Source organism: Anopheles ziemanni, chromosome X (genome assembly GCF_943734765.1).
Source record: "Anopheles ziemanni chromosome X, idAnoZiCoDA_A2_x.2, whole genome shotgun sequence".
Taxonomy (NCBI): Eukaryota; Metazoa; Arthropoda; class Insecta; order Diptera; family Culicidae; genus Anopheles; species Anopheles ziemanni.
Window position 1 is genome coordinate 4,411,100 of NC_080707.1, and position 21,955 is coordinate 4,433,054.

General features: G+C 44.3%; 1 protein-coding gene across 1 annotated transcript in view; it reads right to left on the minus strand.

Annotated features, from left to right (window-relative positions):
* Positions 1-21,955, minus strand: part of LOC131290603 (serine/threonine-protein kinase 32A) — a 46,186-nt gene that overhangs the window by 4,631 nt on the left and 19,600 nt on the right. Inside the window, exons 3-6 of the mRNA XM_058319763.1 lie at positions 20,716-20,881; positions 18,821-18,891; positions 18,409-18,497; positions 10,228-10,265 (exon numbers count right to left, since the gene is read on the minus strand). Coding sequence (XP_058175746.1) covers positions 10,228-10,265; positions 18,409-18,497; positions 18,821-18,891; positions 20,716-20,881 — 364 coding nt within the window. The remainder of the gene's footprint in view (positions 1-10,227; positions 10,266-18,408; positions 18,498-18,820; positions 18,892-20,715; positions 20,882-21,955) is intronic.

Consider the following 21,955-nt stretch of genomic DNA (forward strand, 5'->3'; position numbering starts at 1 on the left):
CTGGGAAACATCTGTCAATGTTTCAGTGCACATTGGGCAACCGCTGGGCCAAAAGTGTAAATAAAAACTGACGGATAGAGTCGAAAAAGTTGACAGATCATGTCGCCGAAAAAGTTTACAGACAAAAAATATAATATCAATATAAATTTTTTATTTCATATTCTATTATGAATAAATTAACAAATAATTAAATAAATAAATTGCTGTCCGATATTGCCTATTCCAGGATTCTGTTTTGCTGCCTGGCGGTGAAGTTTGATAGCAACGCGTTAGGCCAGCGGCACTCACCTCAGCGCCCACCGTGCGCCCTCGTTCCCAAAACGCTACCGATGCATGCAAAACGAAACACTTTGAATTCTTTCTGCGGCGTTTATTTCCTAATTTTATGGCTCCCAGCGGAGTTGCACATTACGGTCCGACCGGAACGATACTTTCGTGTTGTGTATGCGAGGGGGCAAGGGGGGGGGGGGGGGGGGGGGGGAACAGGGGCAGGAGTAATAACGAATAGGGGAAACAATTCTCTCGGCGTTTTTAAAGCGAAGCGGTGTGAAGGGCAGCCAAACCAAAAACCGAGAAACAAACGGCGGGCAACCAACGGATTAAGGTGAATCTTTCCTCGTAAAGGAGGGGTGTATCGGAGCCGTATCCTTGATCGGCTGTTTCCACCCATTAGCCTTCGTATCCTTCCGCCATCATCAAATAAACACACACACACATACATGCGTATCCAAATACAACGAAGGCCGTTTTATCGCTTGGTGGCTATCAAAAATTTCCCGCCCGAAAATGGAAATCGCAATCGTGGGCCGCTGTTTTGAGCGAGCCGTTCCCGGAAGTGTGTCCCCCTTATGTATGTATGTCGTCGCTGCGGGACGGCAGGGTTGGGGCCGTGTTGGGGGTATAATAAAAGAAAAATATTTCCTTTATTACTGCCATTTCCCAGCGCGTCCTACTCCCGCGTTCGGCCAATTGAAACCGGAAGTGTGGGTTACGGCAGTGACGCGTACGTGATCGCGCCCTTGACATGAAGGATAATGCCCCCCCCCCCCCCCCCCCCCCCTCCTCCCATGACGGGCAGAACGTGTTTTGATTGCACAAGTCGCGTCCCCCGGGAAAGGATGGAGGTTTCCAGCGCGATCGGAAGAATGCGTCGTCGATGCGCCGAACTGTCAAAACGAGATCCAACGATATAGCGATACGGAACACACACCCACACTCGTAACATAAAAAGCAATTTGTTCTTTCTTCTCTGCTGTGCGTCGCCATGTCCGGAATGGTTGCGAATGGGAATGTATGTTAATGAGGGTTTGGCAAAAAATGACAACCGTGTTTTGCGGACGCTGTTATCAGTTCGTGAGCATCTTGTCGCCAGTTGAGTTTTGACGGAGGTGATTAGACTTTTTAAGAAACGTTGCAATGAAGCGGGGGAGGAACAATGGGGAAAAGGCGGACATTAGTAGATGAATAGTATGATAATTTTAGTTACGTTTCCTTGTAGTAGACAAGATAACTAAGATCGATCAAAATGTCAAAGTAAAAAAAGTGAAAAAAAATGTCCCGTACAAGCTAAAGTTTTGTTTGTTTTTTTGATTGCTTGATATTAATCGTTTCAAGGGTAATAAAATCTTCTACTAAGCGTTCCTGGTCCTTATGAATAAAACATTTAAGAAATGAAACTTTTAACATATAACAAAGCTAATTGAAAACAAACAGAAACTAAACAGATAAGTGTAAAAGAGTTTTATAGTTTTGTTCTTCTCAGTGTGTTTATAGTTATTTTGGCGGACAGGAACTATGGTAGCCATCAAGAGCCAAGAAATTGTTTATCTCTTTGGTTTGAGTCAAGGCCAAGTAGAACACAGAAGTCCATGAAGGATGTTTGCAAACCTCAGAAGCGCCCCAGAATAGACTAAACTAAGCAAAAACAGTTCAGAAGAAGTGTTCTGAACACGAACATAACATAGAACAACACATAATAAACGAGGACTTTTTCAGTTTTAAAACAACTGAAAAGCTACCCAATCAAAAAGTAAAACCATAAATTATCTGTGAAGTTTTTCCACAGCAAAAGATAGTCTTGGACAAAGATATTCTTTTAAAGTAATTGACAGCTTCTTTTGAAATAAAGCAAATAATAACCCTTTCAATAATAAAAATCGAATAATAAATCGGCACAACAACAACTACAGGGTGTTACGTTTTCAACGCGCCGCAAGGTATGCAACTGTCAGCGCAGGCTTTTGGGAATTTTATTTAACGCTGAAAATACCTTTCACTTCCTTCCGCCACGATGCGTTACAAGCAATCTTTTCTTACGTTTCCTTCACAAGAAATAATAATCAAACTTCGTATGGCCACCGGGACGATTTGTTTTTTTTTTGGGGAACGATCCGGAATGTTCCCAAAAAATCATTTCCCGTGGGGAAACAAATTTCAAAAATATTTCTCATTGCCAATCCTGAAGGCACACACATACTTACACACAAACACACGGTGGAAAGTGACGAGAGCCATACCGCTTTGAATGGAAAACCCATCAAAAAGCACCCTTATGCGTGTGTGTTTGTGTGTGTGCGAATATGTTTTTGACGGCTTAGAAGAAATCGTGCTTGAACAAATCACATACTTACGGCTCACACACACATAAACACACATACGATGCAAACGAAAGGGATGCTGCCATCAGTAAGAGATGGCTTTTTTTTCGTTTTTGTTGTGAACAGAAACGAAACCGGACCGACGAGCTGGCGTGAAGGAGCCGTCCAATAATACTGGGTTCGTGTTCGATTGGATCCAATTTTCCAATCAATTGACGTCCGTCGTTTCAAGCTTACACGCACCCTTATTCTTTCTCTCTCTCTCTCTCTCTCTCTCGTCTTCTCTCCGGTTCCGGGGGTTTTGAAGTGACTCCCACCCGAGCGTTGCCGTTTTCCACCAGGCAAGGATTGTGATTTGCGACGATGACTATGAAAACACTTGAGATGGGTCACGCATTATTGCCGGCGAAGCCATTGTGGTACCGGGAGGGAGGAAAAGGGGGGGTTCGGGAGCATCAAGGAAGATTATCATTTTCCGAATTACTGCGGCCGGCGGGGAGGGTGAACCGTGTGTGCGTTCCGGATTTGCGGGCGGATGTCCCGTAAACGACAACAATATGCCCACCGGTGACAGGGTACGTGATTTCATTAAAACATCTTCTTCGGTCCGGGCGAAAGCTGGACATCGTTGCCTTTTTCCTCTCCACCCTCTGAACCTTCCGAGGTTGGTTGTGAAGTCTTTAATTCGGAACTTTTTCCGAAATGGTCGATCGGGTTGAAGAGCCTCTGACAGCCGAATGGGAAACTCGTAAGAAGACGATAATCATCCTAAACAGAGGCGTCGACGTCAATAACGGGAAAACGGTATAAAAATCGAGTGTTTTTTACTAAGATACATACCTGAAAAGGGGTAAAAAATGGGAAAGGTAGATCTATTTACCAATCGGTGCCTTTTTACGTGACTAAAAGTCATTAAACCAATACATTTACGAGGTGGCTACTACTCCTCATTGCAATTGCTTTGTAAAAAGGCAAAAAGGTAACAAAAAAACGCAACAGTGTTATGAACTCATACGAAAAGATAACGAGAAATGTTTTTGAGTAGAGTAATGAAGCAGTTAAAACAAACAAGCGCAAACAACCGGGCGCAAAATGTAACAATATACTATTTCATTATGTATGTTTTGTATTAAAAAGGTCGAAAAAACTACCAACTGCAAGTAAAATATTGGTTACAACGTTACTTCCATTTTTTTAAATTCTTCCAATGAAAAGCGCTCGTTTTTTGCTCTGTAGAGAAGTAAATCAAACGTAAGGAGAAAGCATGGAGAGGGTGGTTTAATTCATTTTGGTACAGGTTTGCATATTTTTAATAAATGTGTTATTTTCATAATTTATTTTTGTTGTTGTTTATTTTTTTAAAGCAATTATGCTTTCGATAATCAACTTTTGAAACTTTTAAGGATAAAATCTCGAACAATTGTGTATTGAAATATGTAATTTTCTGGTGATTTGACATTAAGCTAATTAATAAGTAGTTGAAATATCAAACCATAAGATTCTTCACACAGAACCACTGTGCAGTGGGAGCCTCTCGACGCTAGGAAAACAAAAGGGAAAAGGAGTGGCAAAATGAATTGGATCGGTTTGCTTTTGCCACTTCCCAAGACCATCTGGTCTGGAGTGGGCTTCGGAAGGTGGACATCGAGCGGTGTGCGGGTGGAAAACAATTTCTGATGCCGAGTTGCGGAGTTGCGCAATGAGCTTACCGATAATTTCATTACGGTCGCACTTTAGCCACCCCCCACCTCCTGCCCGGCCGCATCCTCGGTCCTCGGTTCGATTTAACCTCACACCATCGGGACGCCGCACTGATTTTGCCCGCAGCAGAGTTTGTTTGCTCGAGTTTTTCCTTTGCGGAGCCGATTGCAGTGCGGAGAAAAAGGAAAAACGGTAAGTCGACTGTGTGCATTGGTTGCGTTGGCCGCGTGAGCTGCCGGGGTGGAAATGCAGATGCTACGGTGGACGCTGGGCCAGCTGGGAAGAAAAGTGCTTTCCGGAGACGCAAGTGCTGGAAATCGTGGGAGTGCGGTTTCGGACGGGCAGTTACGTCCTTATGGGTTTTATGTAACCAACTCCCGGGTAGGAGTTCTTTTTCCACTGCAATTAGTTTCTGCCTCGATGGTACACCAACGTTCTCTGCCACGTGCCTCCCGAGCGGTTCAAGGCTTACGGGAAAATAATTGCTTTCCTATCGTTCCGTGCAGCGTTGCATCGAATGAAATCCAGCTGCTTTTGTCGTTATTACAACCTTTTGCGCTCGGTGATAGGGACCCCGTGGGGTGAGGGAGGAGGAATAGTGGGAGGGGGGTGGGAGGCATTTGTGTCATCTTACATCCTGCGAAACGATCACTCGCGCCCGCTCGGTTGTAAATCTCGGATGGCAGCGAAGTACCAGGCGCCTCCATCGCGATTTACACATTTTGTACGAATAATAATAATAAATTCCGGAAGAGCATCGGCGTCATTTTATGGCGGACATTCAATCCATCCCAAGGCCCCGCAGGCAGGAGGTGCGATACGTTGCGCGCGGAGATTCATACATCGTTTTTCTACAAAGTACCGGGCGCCTCCATCAAAACCGGTGCACAGTGGCCAGGTTGTAGCAAATAGCGGGATAAAAGCTTCACTATTGCAAACTGTGTTTTATCACGGTTTTTATTTATTTTTTGTTTATTTATCTATGTATTTATTCATTTTTATATTTACTATTACATGCTTGATAATGTTCAAGCTTCATATATAATTTCGACAAGTTCAAGTCAACAAGTTTAACTTTATAATGCTAACTTCTTGTTTGAAGATGAAAAACTGATAAATTGTCATTTTGCTATCATAAACATATTTATTTCTCAAGGATTACTATTAGCTGACTTTTCAAGCCGGAAAAATTAATAAGTCTATCTTTGATGAAGTTTTAATCCACAGGTGATTATCAAATTTCACTTCTTTACCGTCTGACAGTTCCAAATAAATCAAACCGTGGCAAAAGTGAGGTGTAACTGGATGAAAAAATTGTCAATTGTAGGAAAGATTGGAAAATGATTTATACAAGCGGTCATTTTCACGATGGAGACGCCTAGTACCTCGTGAGTTTTCATGAAGATGTAAAATAAACTTCCATTGTGCGATGGTGAGAAGTAGGATGAAATAAGCTGACATTTGACAACGGGTGCGCCAATGTGGGTGAGAATCTCCCGGACATTCAATCGCAGCTGTGAAAGTGTCTGTACATATTTTTTTTATTTTCAACATGAAATCCCTATCGATTCAAATTTCAAAAAATGGGATAGAAAATACACATACTTCGAATACTTTAGATTTGCACACGGTGCTCGAATACACGAAGCAACTTTGTCGCAAAGTCTTCCGTGGCCGTCTTCGGAGCACAACTTTCTGTAGCATTTTACGCGAACTGGGGGGAGTTATGCTCCTCGTCATGCAACATTAACCGCCCTTCTCACCCCGATCTCCATTTTGAGCTGCAATTGCGGTACACCACGATGCATAAAGCCCGAGTGACCTTCCTTTCTTGGCAAGCACTTCGCTTGCGATCGATGGAGAAAAAGACATTGAAGTGGAATTTTGAAGTGGAGACATTGTATTTTATTTTCTATATTATCTTGAAGGTATTCAAGTATGTGGTAGTGCTACATTCAATATATCAGCAATGTAAAACTCGCTTGACTTCGCGAGCCGCAATTTTTCCTTAAACAGAATGACGGTCCATAACGAAGTATTCGTTGGATTTATTAAAATTGGTTCGTATCAATCAATTCTTTTATCTTAAGCAGTCCTTGATACTCCAAATGTTTGTTTTAAGGTAAGTAGAATCATTTCGACTAACTTTGTATCAATTCTGTGTAGTTTTACTACCATGAACAGCTTAGTTTTATGTTTCTTGAGCGAATGTTTCTCGCCTCAAACAAATAACAAAAAACGTTTTTAAATGAAATATGAGCTTTGGATTTAAATTCGTTCCTTTTGAAGTTGTAGTCATCCACCACAAGTTGTCGGTATGATGCGGAAGTCGACGTTGAGTACCGTTTCCTTGTAGAAGTCGATAAAATTGCCGTTGGCTCAATCCTCTTGCTCGTATGAAATTGATCACAAAATCATACGAGAAGCAAACCATTCGATGCATTGTTCCAAGCGGTGGCCCTCTCTGCACTAGCTGTTTAATAGCGTTGGAAAGAACATTTTTCCAATCATTCATGAACGATTCGGAGCGAACACAAAAGTCCACCTTATGCAGGAAACGCTCGAGCGATGGCGTTTGACAAGAATGCAAGGATAAAGGATTAATTTTCCTCGAGCGGTCAACCGAGTTGGGCACGAGGGAGGGAGATGGGAGGGGGCCCTGGTTTTTCTCGTTCATTTCCCTCGCCGTGCCGTGCGGACCGTCGACATCCGCCACTAAACGAGCATCCTGTCGGCGCATCCTCGCTTGGAAGCTGCCTGTTTCGAATGCCCTTTGCAACGATGATGCTGCTGCGATATTGTGGCGCCAGTTGGAACCGGAACTCCGAAACCAAGGTCCGATTAGTGATGGGAACTACGGAATGAATTCACGAGTCACGAGTGGATCTGAATCTGAATTGCTCCGGTTGACCCAGGATTGATTCCGGGTAGTTTCGGTTAAATCCGAACCGCTCCGAATGAATCCGGAATGATCCGAAGTGCTCCGGATGAGTCTGGAATGATCCGAAATGCTCCGAATGAATCCGGATTGATCCAGCATGCTCCAGTTGAATCCGGATTGCATCTATTTCGAAACTTCTTATCAATGAGCGTATTGATTCACTTCATCGAGATGATTTAGTTTGGCTCGAGTCGGGTAAATATGAGGAGGTACGGCCCTTGTTTTGACCACATGATCTATGCAATCGTGATGATTCCTTCAACAAAAGATAGAATTTAATCAGAATTGAGGAATTGACTCTCCATTCCAACGCATTTACTCTGAATTGACTCACTTTATTGAATCGTTTGTCTCATGAATAGTTAAACCGAAGAACAGCACCACTTCCGGAGTTGATCCGGATTCGAAGGCAACCGGAGTTGAATCGACCCAAAATTCGGTGGGAGACCGAATTTCACCCATCACCAGTTTAGCTGCACTCACTCGAATTTCTATCGCCGCAAAAATGTGTTCTACAATCAGCTGTGTGTGTGTGTGTGTGTGTGTGTGTGTGTATGTGCGCGTCTGTAGGGCGGCAGGATCGTCTTCAGCGAGCGTTTCTAGGACGATTGTCGGAAGCAACAATTACTTCACACCCGTCTCGATGTCGCTGCACCGCTGCACTGGCAATAAAATATGCAAAACAATTCGCTCGTCCCTCGGAAAAAGAGGGAAGACGGTGGGGAACAAAGTACATGCGAACGGGGAAAGCTAGTTCCACTCACCCTTTTTGTCCACGTTAGTTTTCCTTTTGAAAACGGAACGGAATTTCAATAAAAACAAATCAAAACTAATGCTCGATGCTGCTCGTTAAAAGCATGCCTTATGCTGTTGGTGTTATTTTGCAACGAAGGCCCCACCGGAAAACCCATTCTGCCGCCGTGGTAGCGAGGAAAAGGGAGCGTGATTTTGATTTTCCCGGACAGCGATTTTCCCAAGTGTTCCGTAAGAAGTATTTTCGATATTAACGATTTAGAAACACTTCACTCCCGTCCCATTCCAGGTCGTGCCTTTTGTGCAGCGCTTTCATTATCGTTCTCGCCTCGCCGTGTTATTGCGTGTTTTCCGCCCATTTTCCGCTGCCCACCCACCGCTGCTTCTCCCACCCGCCATCGCCTGTGATGAGGTCAGCGGCGGACCAAACATCGGTTTTGCGTGAACAAGCGCAATGAAAATCCGTAAATCGGTGGCTCGCTCGTTTCCCGCCTCGCTTTGCCACTGGTTGTTCCCCTTCCCCCTTTCCCCACAACCCTACATTACGACATTGGTAATGTGGCAGTTCGTAGGCAACACGACGAGAAGAAGGATATGCAAATAGGCGTCTTAAATTTGGCGACTTATCAATTCAGCCTCCATGGTTTCTTTTTCGTTACGATTTCGGGCGTAACGCGGGGAAATTGTCATCGTCACTCCAACCGCCGCCCTGCCAAGGCTCTGGATTGCGATGTTTTCCCTCCAACCCCGTCCCAACCATCGCTGGGATTTAATGGCTTTCGGTTTATTGCTCTCCATTGGCCGGCGGTTTTGCGCCCGTTTCCTTTTCTCCTTCGTTTCGTTTCGCGCGTTCGATCTCCACCGTGGTGTATAAATTGGATATTAAAATTCCCCTTTTCCTTCCGCCCCTCCTATTTCTGTCCTGGATACAATTTGCATTATCTGTTATTTCCATCAGTCAACAGTGATTTTGATTTTGATTTCGTTCGCTCCCTCACGAAGGTGTCCGCTCCGCCCGTGTGCCATTCCTGTAGGCACACTTTCACTCGCACACACACACACACCCACAAAGACACACTTTATTTTTCTCTCCGCCGTCAAGAGTCCTTCCTTTCGCGTTATTGATTGTTTTTCGACGGTTTGGGGGGGGCGCAATCGAAGCGCAAAAAAAGGCGAAAGTATCTCCATTAGGGTGATTGAAGGCACGCAGTGCGACATCGAGTCCTTGTGTGAAGGCCACATTTTATCAGACGAAAGAAAAAAAAAAGGATGTTGCTAATGAATTGGCAAAAAAAAAAAACGTAGGGAACCGAAAGAGGGAAAATACATTTTCCTTCCAATGTGAGTGGCTTGTTTGAACCCTCAGATTGATTTGCATGTTCGTGCGAGACGAAAGATAAATTGCTTCAAACCAATATGGTCTGGAGACTAGTTTTTGCCATAACTTTTCGACCGTGGCCGGTTGGCTTCTTGATTTGCCTGATCGTATGCCGTTTGCCTTTATGCTTTTCCTCTTCCATCCACTACACACAGATATCATGCGTACGTGTGACTACATTTGCGTTACAGTGCGTGAATTTGTGAGCGTTCCTTTCCTAACGGTGGTTGGTGAAGAGGGGGGGCGAAATAATATTCCCATCAAAACGCACCCGAATGCGACGGAGAAAGTAAATGCATGGAGTGGAAATGGAAAACAAAAAACAAGCCGCCGCACTCGTCGACGCCTCGAGGGTTTTCGGGGGGGGGGAAAATGATGCGATGGAAGCGATAAAATTATGGAGATGATTGTCAGTTCATATTTTACTGCGAGCGGGATAAAGTCGGCGACGCGAAAAATAGACCAAGAGAGAGAGAGTGAGGAAGAAATAGAAAAAAAACGAGCGAAAAAGATAGAGAAAGAGAGGAACAAATGGGAGAAAAACATCGAATGCATATGTTAATGTAACCGAATCGCAAAGAATAGAAGAGGAAAACACTAAAGCATGGAAACCTAGTCGTGGTAACGCACGAAACACTCGGCTCCGGAAAGGTTACTTGACAAAATTCTTTTCCGTTCCTTCCGAAAATAAACCCGAAAACAGAAAAAAAGGACACACTGTATGGTGGGGCGGAAGGGCAGGGGAGGGGGGAAGGTTTTCCTTTCCCAGACATTAAGACATTTTTCCCTTCCCCGTTGCGCCGTTATTCCTACCCTTTTGGGCCCGGAAAAACCTTGAACTTGTTTCTTCCACTTACCTTCCTCGTCCAGCAGGATGTTGTCCGGTTTGATATCTCTGTATGGAGGGGGGGGAGAAAAGAGGCAAGCGAAAATAATAGAGTATTAATGTTGGGTGGTTTTGCAACCATAACGGCACAAAGCATGTAACAACCTTTGCATCCAATCAAGCATCGGAGATGATACGCTACCAAGGAATTTATTTGATGTGCTCTTGCTTTTCTCTTGTGTCATTCAAATACGTTTTGGTGTGTATGTATGTGTGTCTGTGTCTGTGCTTCCAGGATAAACTCAGACAATATATGCCATCAATAAAATCAATTACGCAAACAAACAGTAACAATGATCGAATTCAATTGCCATCGCTGAAGGACCGACGGAGAACGGTCGGAAAAGTTCCAATCGCTTCCGGTCGGGGTTGACACGGGGCTGGGAAAATGGTGGGCACACCAGCACACTGAACGCTGGACAAAACCACGCACATCACACTGCTTGGGCGATTGAAAACGTTTCCGCTCGGAAAACGGATCGCTCCATCGGTTTGTCAACAGAGCTCTAAGGCTCTAAGGACAAAACGAGAAGGAAACAAGGTGGAAAGGGTGGGGAAGGGGAAGGAAAAGGGACGGAAGAGCCCAACAGGATCGGTAACTTCTTTCATTTACGCCGAGGTACGGCCCAAGGGTGTTTAAAACTCCGACGCTGTGCCTTCTTTTTTCGCGCGATGCGACAGAAAAGTTTTTTAATTGGCAATGTAGCTCTTTTCCCCCTTTTCCTTCAACAGTGGTGTTAGTGGTGGAGAGGAGGGAGGGAGTGGTGGAGGGGTTGGGAAGGTCTTTCTGCATCCTTTCTGTCCCGTTTCTCTGCCTCCTTCTCACACACTGAATAAGCGCCGCCCGATTGCTTTGAGTGTTTTTAAATTTTCCCAGTTTCCCCGGAGGAAAACGGGGGGTGTATATGTGTGTGTGTGTGTGTCTGTGTTAGGCTGCGGGGGATGCAGTGGTGGGAGCCGAATCGTCCGCGGGGGAATCAGGCTCGAAGCATCATAAATTGAGCTGCCATTTTCGGCGACGGGGAAGCGTAAATTTATAATTAATGAAAAATTACGCGTTAATTGGACGGGGTCGGGTCCGTAAGGGGGGAGGAGAGGGGGTGCGAATTGACGTTTGAAGCGTTTTTCCGGGAAGGACATGGGGTGAGGTTCGAGCGAAAAGTGGAGAACGAGAAGCCGGTTCGTGCTGGTTCCGAAACGACAACAATGTTTACACATACTTTTTGTAAAATCGAAACGGAATGTCACAAACGCAGGTCAAATGACAATTTGAATTAAATATGGCGCCCATTAAAATAACGCAAGGGTACGTTATTATCGTCACATTTTTCCAGTTCTCAACAGTACTGATTTTACTTTTCACTGGTAAACAGTTAAAATATACAAAAAGCAGCTCTTGGTTGTCAATAGCTAAAGCCAAATTCTTTCAAGTTATTTTTGTCCTCTAGAGCAGGGATCGGCATACATTTCCTAAAAAAAGGCCAGATATTTAAAAAGAAGCCTAAAGCGCAGGCAATCTTCAATTGTTTACACAACCAGCACAAGATCCGAACACGTGTCTTAGAATCAAAAGAAGGCTAAATACAACATTGAAACAAATAACAAAATAACCAAACTTGAACCGCAACATGTTAGTATAGATCAAGTGTTACCCAACGCAAAAGATAAACATTCGACCACCCACTTACAACAAATAACCATCGCACAGTAGCTTGCTAACCAAAACTAACAACAGTTTCTACAAAAAAAAGTAGTTCAATTTTAAATTGTTTACAGCATATAACAGGAACACCTTGTTAATAAAATTTAATCTTTGTTTTTGGGAAGAAAAAAAACCTGACATTGTGAACAAATCCGATAAAAATTGAGATGTTTGCCGACCCCTGCTCTAAAGGGAAGCAGTCAAAAACAAATAGAAATGATCGCGTTTCGTCATGTGTTGAAAACTCCCTTCCACACACAAACACACACACGTACACAACGCGAGTGAGGATGCATAAATAATCATTATTATTAATGTACGTTTCGGTCCCACCGATATTCCTCGTTCGTCGGGAAACTTTCCGGGGGTGACGGCTTGGTGGGGACGACGTTAACGACGGGGCCGGAAAAGTTTCACCGTCCCGCACCGAGACCGATGATGGATCCGTCAATGGAGGACGTGCGTGAAGTCGCTCGAATTGAATTTATATGTAAATCTTATTAAACCATCCACTTCCAATTTCCAGCTCGGCACACTCTTAAACCCTTTTCCGACGAACCCCATCGACCGCGGGTCGGAACAGCCGGTAACGTGCCCTCGTTCTTGCCAACGAAGGCCCAACTCTAGGCGACGAGTCAAGACCCTCAGTCTGCCAGTCTGACATCGCTTTGGTAAGAGGATATTATCACCCCATAATCAGGTCGTGCCTGCGGGCAGTCTCTCGCACGAGTAGAACCCAAATAATGATGTGAAAGGCGAGGATACATCACGCTGTGACGAAACAATGCTGACGCCGTCGGAACGCAACGCAGGAAGAGACTCATTTTCCCCCGCCAGCAAGTGTGTAGCGTGGAGTCGGGTTTTATGAGTCTTTTGATGAGATCTTTAATGATTCACGACTCACTGACGATAAATGAATCTCAAAAGGGGACATGCACCTATACAGATTAATGGACCTTCTGTGGACCATTAATGTTAAAAGATCCATAAATCATCGACGAAACAACAAAGTGTCTTGTAATAATGAATAGTAATGTTTCAGTCGATTCAATAGGTGTTTAGCAATCTGTCATTTGTTGAAAGATTAAAACTAGAATAAGAATGTGACTGCAAATAAAATTTCTTTAATGTGCCTCCTGGGGATTTTTTTTTGTGTACTTACAAAACAAAGAGCTACATGATTCTCGGGTGATTCGAGATGCGTTGGCAAATCATGCAATCGTCGGTGATTCTTAAACCATGAACTAAGAAAGATTCGTTTGTGTTCGATGAATCTGTTGTGAAGAACTAGAGTGCGGTCTTTTGAATCTTTCCACGAAAGTCTTCAGAGATCAATGATTCGATCCGTGAGCCATAATGAAGCTTAGATGGTTGATCAATCTTTATGAATTTGAAATTATTCATAAAACACTTTTGAGACAATGATTCAGGTTAATTTATTTCGTTGAAGGATTCATTAAGATTCATGAATCAGAGTTACATTACTCCATCTTCTGTATCTCGCCAACTGGTACAATCGGGTTCAAAAGTTCTCTTTTAGACGTCAGCCACCCTCGATATGGTGTATGAAAACTGTTGAACAGTGCCTTTTCTCTCCGATCCAATAATAGTTGGCCCATCACTAGCACTCACCGTCAACATGGGACGGAAGGATGCGGTTAGCGCTGCACGCGAGGAGACTGCAGCCCGAAAGGATTGTCTATATATCCCATTGAAAGCTCCATCAACGGTTGGGTTACGCATCCGGCAGGGATCGGTTTTGGTCCCGGAAGCGTGATGTAGCAACGCTCCGATTCCCCAATTCCTTCCCCAATGCATCGATGCGGTGAGGTTTTGCGTTGCGTATAATGTCGTACCTGTGTGTAAGGGTGTGTGTGTGTGTGTGTGTTTGTATTTGGGAGCCTTTGCTTTCGTCGCGGTGGTTGTTTTATCCTTTTTCCAATTGTGAAATCTCATCCGAAGCTGCAGGATAGCACCGTGTTGTGCGCTCTCCAGACGTCATGCCAGTATCGAATTGAATCAAATTGTGCAAACACGCGAGCTTACAAAGGCGGAGCGCATAGAATTGGAATCCGGCAGGGCGAACTTGCGCGAAATCCAATCATTCTCCCGCGCGTCAAGTGCTCCAGCCTGACGATGGTGACTGACGGCAGGGTCGTACGAAGCCTGCGGGCTGAACAATTGAACCGTATCGCGTCGTATCGCCTTACAGCCGTTGCGAGCGAGGTTAGGTTGGAAAGCCCAACCAGAACTCTGATTCAAACTTCAGCCCGCATCTCAAAAATTGGCCTCTTGGAGCGAATGGAACGCTGGAGCTTTAGAACAGGTTGTAAGCATGAGGGTCGGACGAGTCCCAGAGCTATGTGTGGTTTTTGAGGTTATGAAGGTTCACTGGCCGCTTGGAATATGGACATCACACCAGTGGCAACAGTTGCATTTTAAGCCTCCTTTGAAGTGATAGAATATTGATGAAACATTAGAAACCTGATGAGCTACCACCGTGTTCAATTTACACTTCCAACATGGCGAGTCTGCGACAAGAAGACATGGAAGGACTCAGTTTCAGGGAAGAACTTTCTAAAACCGCTTCCCCGAAATGCTGCACATCCCCGGAAACCACATAATCTGGATCATCATTGATTCACTCCAGCAGCGGTACCTGCTTCTCCCCACTAGCCAGCTTCTCCCACAGCAAACAACATACTGCAAAGTGTTCCCGAACAGCGGTACTCAAGGCTGCCTAACGTCTAACGAGGCTACGTTTAAAGGTGCGTGCGTACTCCCGAGAGTCGGATGGTGCGGCGAAGGACTTCCGCGAGGCCTTCACCTTTCGGTCTCGAAGGAAGGGACGGCACTAAGCGACCAAGAAGTACCCAACGTTGGCAGGTGACGTGGCGCTATTTATGGTATAATTTGTGTCGCCAGCCAGGCCCCCCCCCCCCCCCCCCCCCCCCCGGAATGGTCGTGGTTCGTTCTACCACTTGAAGTGCTTCCCGACTCCTAATCTTCCACTTCAGAACCATTCTGCCTCGCTCTGACAGGACGTCCGTGACGAATGATATTCATTAAAACATCGCAAACCCGAAACCCTCCACCCGGGGAGCGGAAGTGTGCCTCGTTGGTCCTGCAGGGCCCAAACATTCGAGGAGACACAAAGCGGGAAATGGGGGCTGCGGTTGGTGGAATCAATTACGGTGCGTGTCGTACACACGTCGTGCCCGATAGTGTTCGTCCTATCGGTGCCATTATGTCACGGCTGGAAGCCGCACCAGCGAGATGGATTGGTGGCCGATGGCTACACACCGCTGCGAGAGGGTGAGGTGAGCACCTGCGGGCGGGTGGTCAGGGGCAGAAAAAGGCACATCATTAATGGCACCAAAGAAAGCCTCGCAAGGGCCTTGATATCGTAAGCTTTCCTTCCAGGAGCACAAGGAGCAATATGGCGTTTCGCGATAGAGAACGCGTGTGGCGTCAAGGAACTCCTGTTTCACTGTGGAGTCGTAGCACAAGCCACAGAGAACAATCAAAACAGACCATTCTAAACCGTTGTCCAGGTGGAGTTGGCATATTCGTCCTCAGAAACAACTAATCAATGCGTGAAAACGTAGGGAAAAGTGGGGTAAAATGCACTTCAAATTTTAAATACACTAACTAAAAAAAGATGTCTATTAGCTTGAGTAATACATCTTAGGTGTATTTCACGATCCTTTCACATCAACTCTACAGCTGTCAGTCAACATGATTGGTTTGTGTTTTCCTTTATGTGTAAAAGGCGTTTTGAACGTTTTCAAGTTTCACTTAACAGCAACTGTCAAACACTCATTTCACTCATGTGATACCCAACTTTACGTGTCTAAACGCCGTCTAGTAATTTGAGTTGCCCAACTAAAATTGCACTTAAAGTAGCCAAGCTAGACATTTATTTCACAGCAACGAAATTTGACACTTGCTCAACTGACAGCTTGAAACCTATCAAATTGACAGAATAGAGAGTTCTAGTGTTAGAAAAATTTTGCAGAGAAAAGAGGTATTTTTATATAAGACGTGCACATTGCCCCAACTAACTCTACAATGTTTGACATTTAAAGTCAAACACAACATTTCGTTGAACGATTGCAATTGAAATTCCGCATTACAAGTGAATGAGGATCGATGTTGCGAACTACTCCCCCCCCCCCCCCCTTCTGCCCTTCTGTATCACGCACGTTGAGCAGCTGTCAAAACGTTACCCCGGGCATGTAGGGATAACCCCATTCGGCACTTCAAATGCGGCTGGCGTAAACTGTCGCAGCATGCGAACGTAAAAGTTTCCCGAAACGGATATCATCCGCCGGCGCGTGTGGTGTTTAAAGTTGAACGAGTGAGGGTGTGAGTGAAAAGAAGAAAATTGAAAAAGCAAACAACAAGGATGGAAGGAAGGATGTATGTCGACTTTATGCACTCAGCGCATGCACTTGTGAAAGTTTTCATTTAATTAAACCCACAAGCGCGTTAGGTGAAGTAGTACTGTACTTAAACCGCATCACCCGTGTGTGAGTGTGTCGAAACATGTCGAATCGTTACTGTCGTTACATTGGCCGGCACACCATCGCCATTTTGGGGAAGCAATCGATTTGTCATGTCGCTGGTCTACCATTGGCACTCCATTTACCAGTTTTGTTAACCACACTCAGTGGCTTAAGGATTGGCGGTGGCAGTAACGCTGAGGACGAGAAGTAACGCGGTAAGGAGGGAATAATACGTGCCAAATGAAATATTCATAAAGCACGGTAAATATGCAAACGAAAGAGCAGGATTTCATTTAACCACCGATACCAACGCGGGGTGCTGTTGGGTGGGGGGAGGGGGGAAACTCCGGCAAAACCAAACCCCGGTGCCATTTTCTCGGATCATCAGCAGAGGCAGGAAGAAAGCACACCTCCGAAGGGAAGAAAAAAAGAAGACATGCAAACACTCGCACCGGCAGCGAGCATGATTCAATTTGTAATGAAAAATATAATACGTCAACATAGGGTAATGAATACACAGTACCACATAAAAGTCCCCGGACAGCACCGTGTGCAAGTGACTGCCAAGTGGTTTTAGTACACTTTTTTAGCACAATGAGTTTTGATAAAAAAAATTCATAAAATGTATCAAACCAACGGTTTTTACAAGCGTATCAAGGACAAAGCTTTTCACAGAATTAGTTTTAAATATTAGTATAGCTTTTAGTTGCATTTTATACATATTTATGAGGCTAAAACTTTTTAAAACGAATGACAGATGGCATTGCTCCTATCTTTCGGCTAAATTATGTGCTCTTTTCCAGTACTACTAATATCGGTGCTGTAAAATATGATTTGACGGCTCTTTTATCGAAATTTTGACATTTTACAAAGTGTTTCTCTACAAACGCGTATATCACCGAAAGGAAATTATGATAGTTCCCAGTTGATAATCTTTTTCACATCCAAAGATTACTCCTTCTTACTTTTGTAAATAAAACACAAGCCAACAAATCGGTTTGTTTCCTTTAGAGAAACAGACAATTTCAATTACAATACTTCGTGAACGTTGAGTTCATAGAAAGGGGCTTTATCTCTTGCACTTCCTAATTTCAGTTTCTTACTCTTCCATTTTTTTAAAATATGATAATGACTTCAGCATGGTTTTTATTAATTTTCCATATTGATAACACTTATGTGGAATTCATTGACAGTCTCCCCTTTGGCCCACAAAAGCTGCATATTTGAGGTTTGCTTGTGTAAGCCAAAGAAGTGTACGAGGGTGTTTGCGAGCGACTGTACGTCGGAAGCATTACAGTATGGTTTCTGTTCAGGCTGCTGCTCGGCTGGCTGTTCGAGACGGGTTTTGGGGATTAACATTTGGGTGAAAGGAAATGGTGATGCTGGAAGAGAAGCGGGGGATGTGTGTGTGTGTGTATGTGTATGTGTTTATGTGGTTACAAAGCTAGCGACACCGATGCATGGGGCACGTTCAAGATTGTGGAAAAGCAAAGATCCGTGGGTGGATGGTGTTGAGTGGCAATGTGCCACAAAGCGTGAGTCTTTGTCTATGTATGTGTGTGTGTGAAAGTACGCACATGTAAGGCCCGTTTTCACCCGCCGTACATTCGATGGGTTTTACACGGAAAGATCTGTCATCTGCAGAACTTACAAGGCCTTCGAACGCGCACTTACGTGTTTGAATTTTTCATCTTCAACTTCCCCACACCATCAACCTCAATCCTACTCCTCCGACCCCGAGTCACCCTCTGCCGCCTCCCCCGCGGTACTGCTAATCTGTCGATAATCTTCTCTTCTACCAGTAGTTAAATGTTTAAAAAATGCTTAAAAGAAACCTTCAAGGCATCAAAACTATTATAACAACATTAAACCAACGATGAACATCAAGCTAACAGCATTTTCTGTCCGTCTTTTGCGCTTTCCCTTGAGAACCGCTACTTACCGATGCACGACGCGCTGCTTCTGCAGGTAGTCCAACGCGGAACCGAGCTCGCACACCAGCAGCTCGACGCTTGCCTCGGAAAATTCCACCTTCAGTTTTCCGTGCACATTGTGGGAAGCATGTGGAGGAAGGGAAAAAACGGTAGGAGAACGAATAACAGTGGGGCGCCTTTGCGATATTCCGGTAAGATATTCAGATGAGGTAACTCGACACAGTGTGAACGAATCTTTTGATAATTTACAATGACAGCAAAGATATTTGCTCTGTTGATAATTTTAACTAACTCTACTCTAAATAAAACTCTAAACTCTGCTCTAGATAAAACTCTGCCGCGTCCCTCTGGAATGCATCCCAAATGGGTAGTTTCGTGGACCTCACTTAGTGTCAAAACCGAGCCGGAGTAGAAGCTTACCTGATGCTGCAGATGATAGCGCAGATCCCCTCCGGCGAGCAGGTCACAAACCATGAAGAGGTCCTCCTCATCTGCAGAGAAAGAATGCAAAAGGGGCATGAGTCAATGAACAACCGTGTTTGGAGGATGAGTAGCTGCTGTGGACAGGATAACTGTTGCCCCAAAGGCGGGCAGAACGGGAACCGGTTGAGCTTTCATTCTGGTTTCGATCGGGAGGTCAGCAGAAGCGAAACTGCCAGCTTAAACAGGTTTATCTGGATCATGGAACTCATGACTAGGGCTATCAGCTATCCAAGGGCGACGTTATTCGTTTGCGAATCGCGTTCAAACGAGGCGAACGCGATGGCTGTCCAGAAAACAAAATCCAATAAAAATCTCGAAAATCACCCACGTACTCCAAACAGCTTCGCGCACCGCTTCACACTTGTGGCATCGGCTGGAAGGATGGGATTGAATTGGAAAGTAGAGCAACAGCCAAGCGCCACCGGAATCGCGTGGCGAATATTAATCGGCACTGACGGTGATCGGTGTGTTTGAAAAAATAGAAAAAAAAACAGATCCATGAAGCAAAACGTACCGATAAACTTTTCCGACGGCATTTTGCAACCGATCAACGATACAACAGCGTTTGCCACAAATTGTTGCCTCTAAAACACCCTCTGATTGAACTAGCACAGAGTTGTTTTTCTCTTCATTCATCTAGTTTTGACATATCGCATAAACGTTTGTCCCAAATGCAGCCATTTTTAATTTGAAAGCATCCATGTTTACACTTTTAATTACGATTTTTTCTGTTTTGGTCTTTAATTTTGATTCTTTTAAAATATTTAGTATGCCTAGTATAATGCAGAAGTATTTGCATTGTTTGCATTTAGATGTCTTTTGACAGATAAGAAAAATGTTCTTTGAAATCGATAAAAATACAATATTGATTGGTTTTAGAACTTAGGTACAATCCCAATTAACTTTTGATGTTACGAAATCAAAATGAATACATTAATGAATAAATGTGTTAAAGGCAAATATTGATGCCTTGTTGTGAAACGGAAGTGCTTGACAAGTTGACTGCCACATCACCGATTTCGCGGATGACAGCAGCAATCCAAATCAGTCTTTAGCAAAGACTTCCCAGAGGATACACTTTTGCAGTTACTATAGCTTTATATTTTACAAGTGAACTACAATATCAGTGTAAGACGCTGATGTGGTTTGGTACTGTCACCCGCAGAACTGGGTGACGTGGCTGTCAATATGGAAAGGGACAAAATTTGATGTACTATTGAAAACTGGCACCTAACAGACCAAATCGAGTGGCAACCACTGTGGAAATCTGGCCAACGAAGCCAGAGCAGAGAAAGCGAGATGAAGAGAAAGAACGGGAGCGTTATAGAATGGGCCGTAAACATACGTAATCCGTCCCGCGATGACCGTGTGATGGGGATTGGCAAAAAGTTTCCTGTAGTCAGTGGTGATTACGCGATAAAAATAGACCTCTAGCCTGCCCCGTTTTTTGCGGATAGTGGAAGCTGAAGATGGTGAAAATTTCCAATCTAGTCCCGTACCGAGTGTACGTGCTGAAAGTTTGAAGGAAAAACGTCATCCGCTGCCGTTCTAGTGGTAGGCGCCATTTTTAATCTGCTCCGTCAAGTGGCGAAACGGGTTTTTTACGGCCTAAAAGACGTCGAGCTGAGTGCGCTGACATACAAGTGATAATCCCTTTTCCGTTATTTGTTGGTACACTATTGAATGAACTACAACTGTCAAGGGAGAGAATTGACACGGACTCACCCTTTCTCGGCGTGGGTTCGGTTCTCCCTCCATATCGAGTTTTCGACGAACCACCGCCAACACCGAGCTCCTGTACAACTTAGACAATCAGTTTGACTCTCACTCACCTTGAAAGGAAAACCACAGGTTCACCAGAAACGGATGCTCGAGGGAGGCGAGCAGTTCCACCTCCTTCAGCACGCCTCCGAGCGCCCCCCGCCCGATGCAGACGTTCCGACTGACGTACTTCATCGCAAACAGGTTGCCGCTGTCCTTCTTCTGTACGATGCACACCTGAAACATGCGAGCAGAGGTGGGTCGGAATGGTTAACGTCACTATTACGTCGAACATTGGGAACAAAAGAGAACTGGAAGGGGCTGCGCTTCCGCGTCGGTGCTGTCGAGAGGCTTTGTAGAATGTAAACAACATCAAGAAAGGTGCAAAATGGCGAGATTTTTCCTTTTTTTTTGCAAGATTACAAAACAGTGGAAGGTTGTTGTGTCAACATGTTGAATGCTATGTATTTTTAGGATAGTTTTGTAGTGTAATACTGTTTACTAAAATTTCTTTATAAAACTTTTTAAACCAGCGGGTTTAGAAAACCAAGCGAGGACAGGGTTTCTCAAAGTATACATTTCTGCAGTAGCTACAATAATGAGAATAACAACTCTATTTAAAGATTTGAATCACAGTGAACAATCATCACGAAGTCAATCTTTTGTGATTTAAAACGTGTGAAATGATTTATTAGTCGTTTGAAGAATTGAACCCTTAACAGGGATTCGAATCCCAAAAGAGTGAATGAGTGAGTAGAAGAATTGCTAGTCGACATAGAGAATCGAATCCTAAGTAGGGATTCGAATCCCAAATAAGGAATCCCAAGAGTGGGTAAAAGAGTTGCTAGGCGTCGTAGAGAGTCGAGTCCCAAATTGGGATTCGAATCACGAATAGTAACTTTTTTACTCTCTACTCCGGATTCGAATCATTCCTTGGGATCCGTTTAACTTTTTAGGAATTACAATCCCTGTTAAGAATTCCAACCAAAAAGGAGTTACAAAAACTATATGTGAGGATTAAGATAAATCGATTCAAAAGTAAGATTCTACTCACTCGCTCATTCTTACTCAGTTACTCTACGTCATATGCCAGGTGGATGCATAAATTTCGTTCGAATTGTGTGCAAAATGTAGCAACATCGACACGGCGTTGCTTGGGCAAACACACCGAAACCAAATGTGAAATGCAAAAGAAAGCAGAGCAAAGCCTGGTAGCGAAAGAGGAAAACAAGAATTTAAATCGAATGCCAAACCGGGTGCACCCGGCTTCGGAAGTTTCGAAAGCACGGCAGAATCGTCTCGATCATGCAC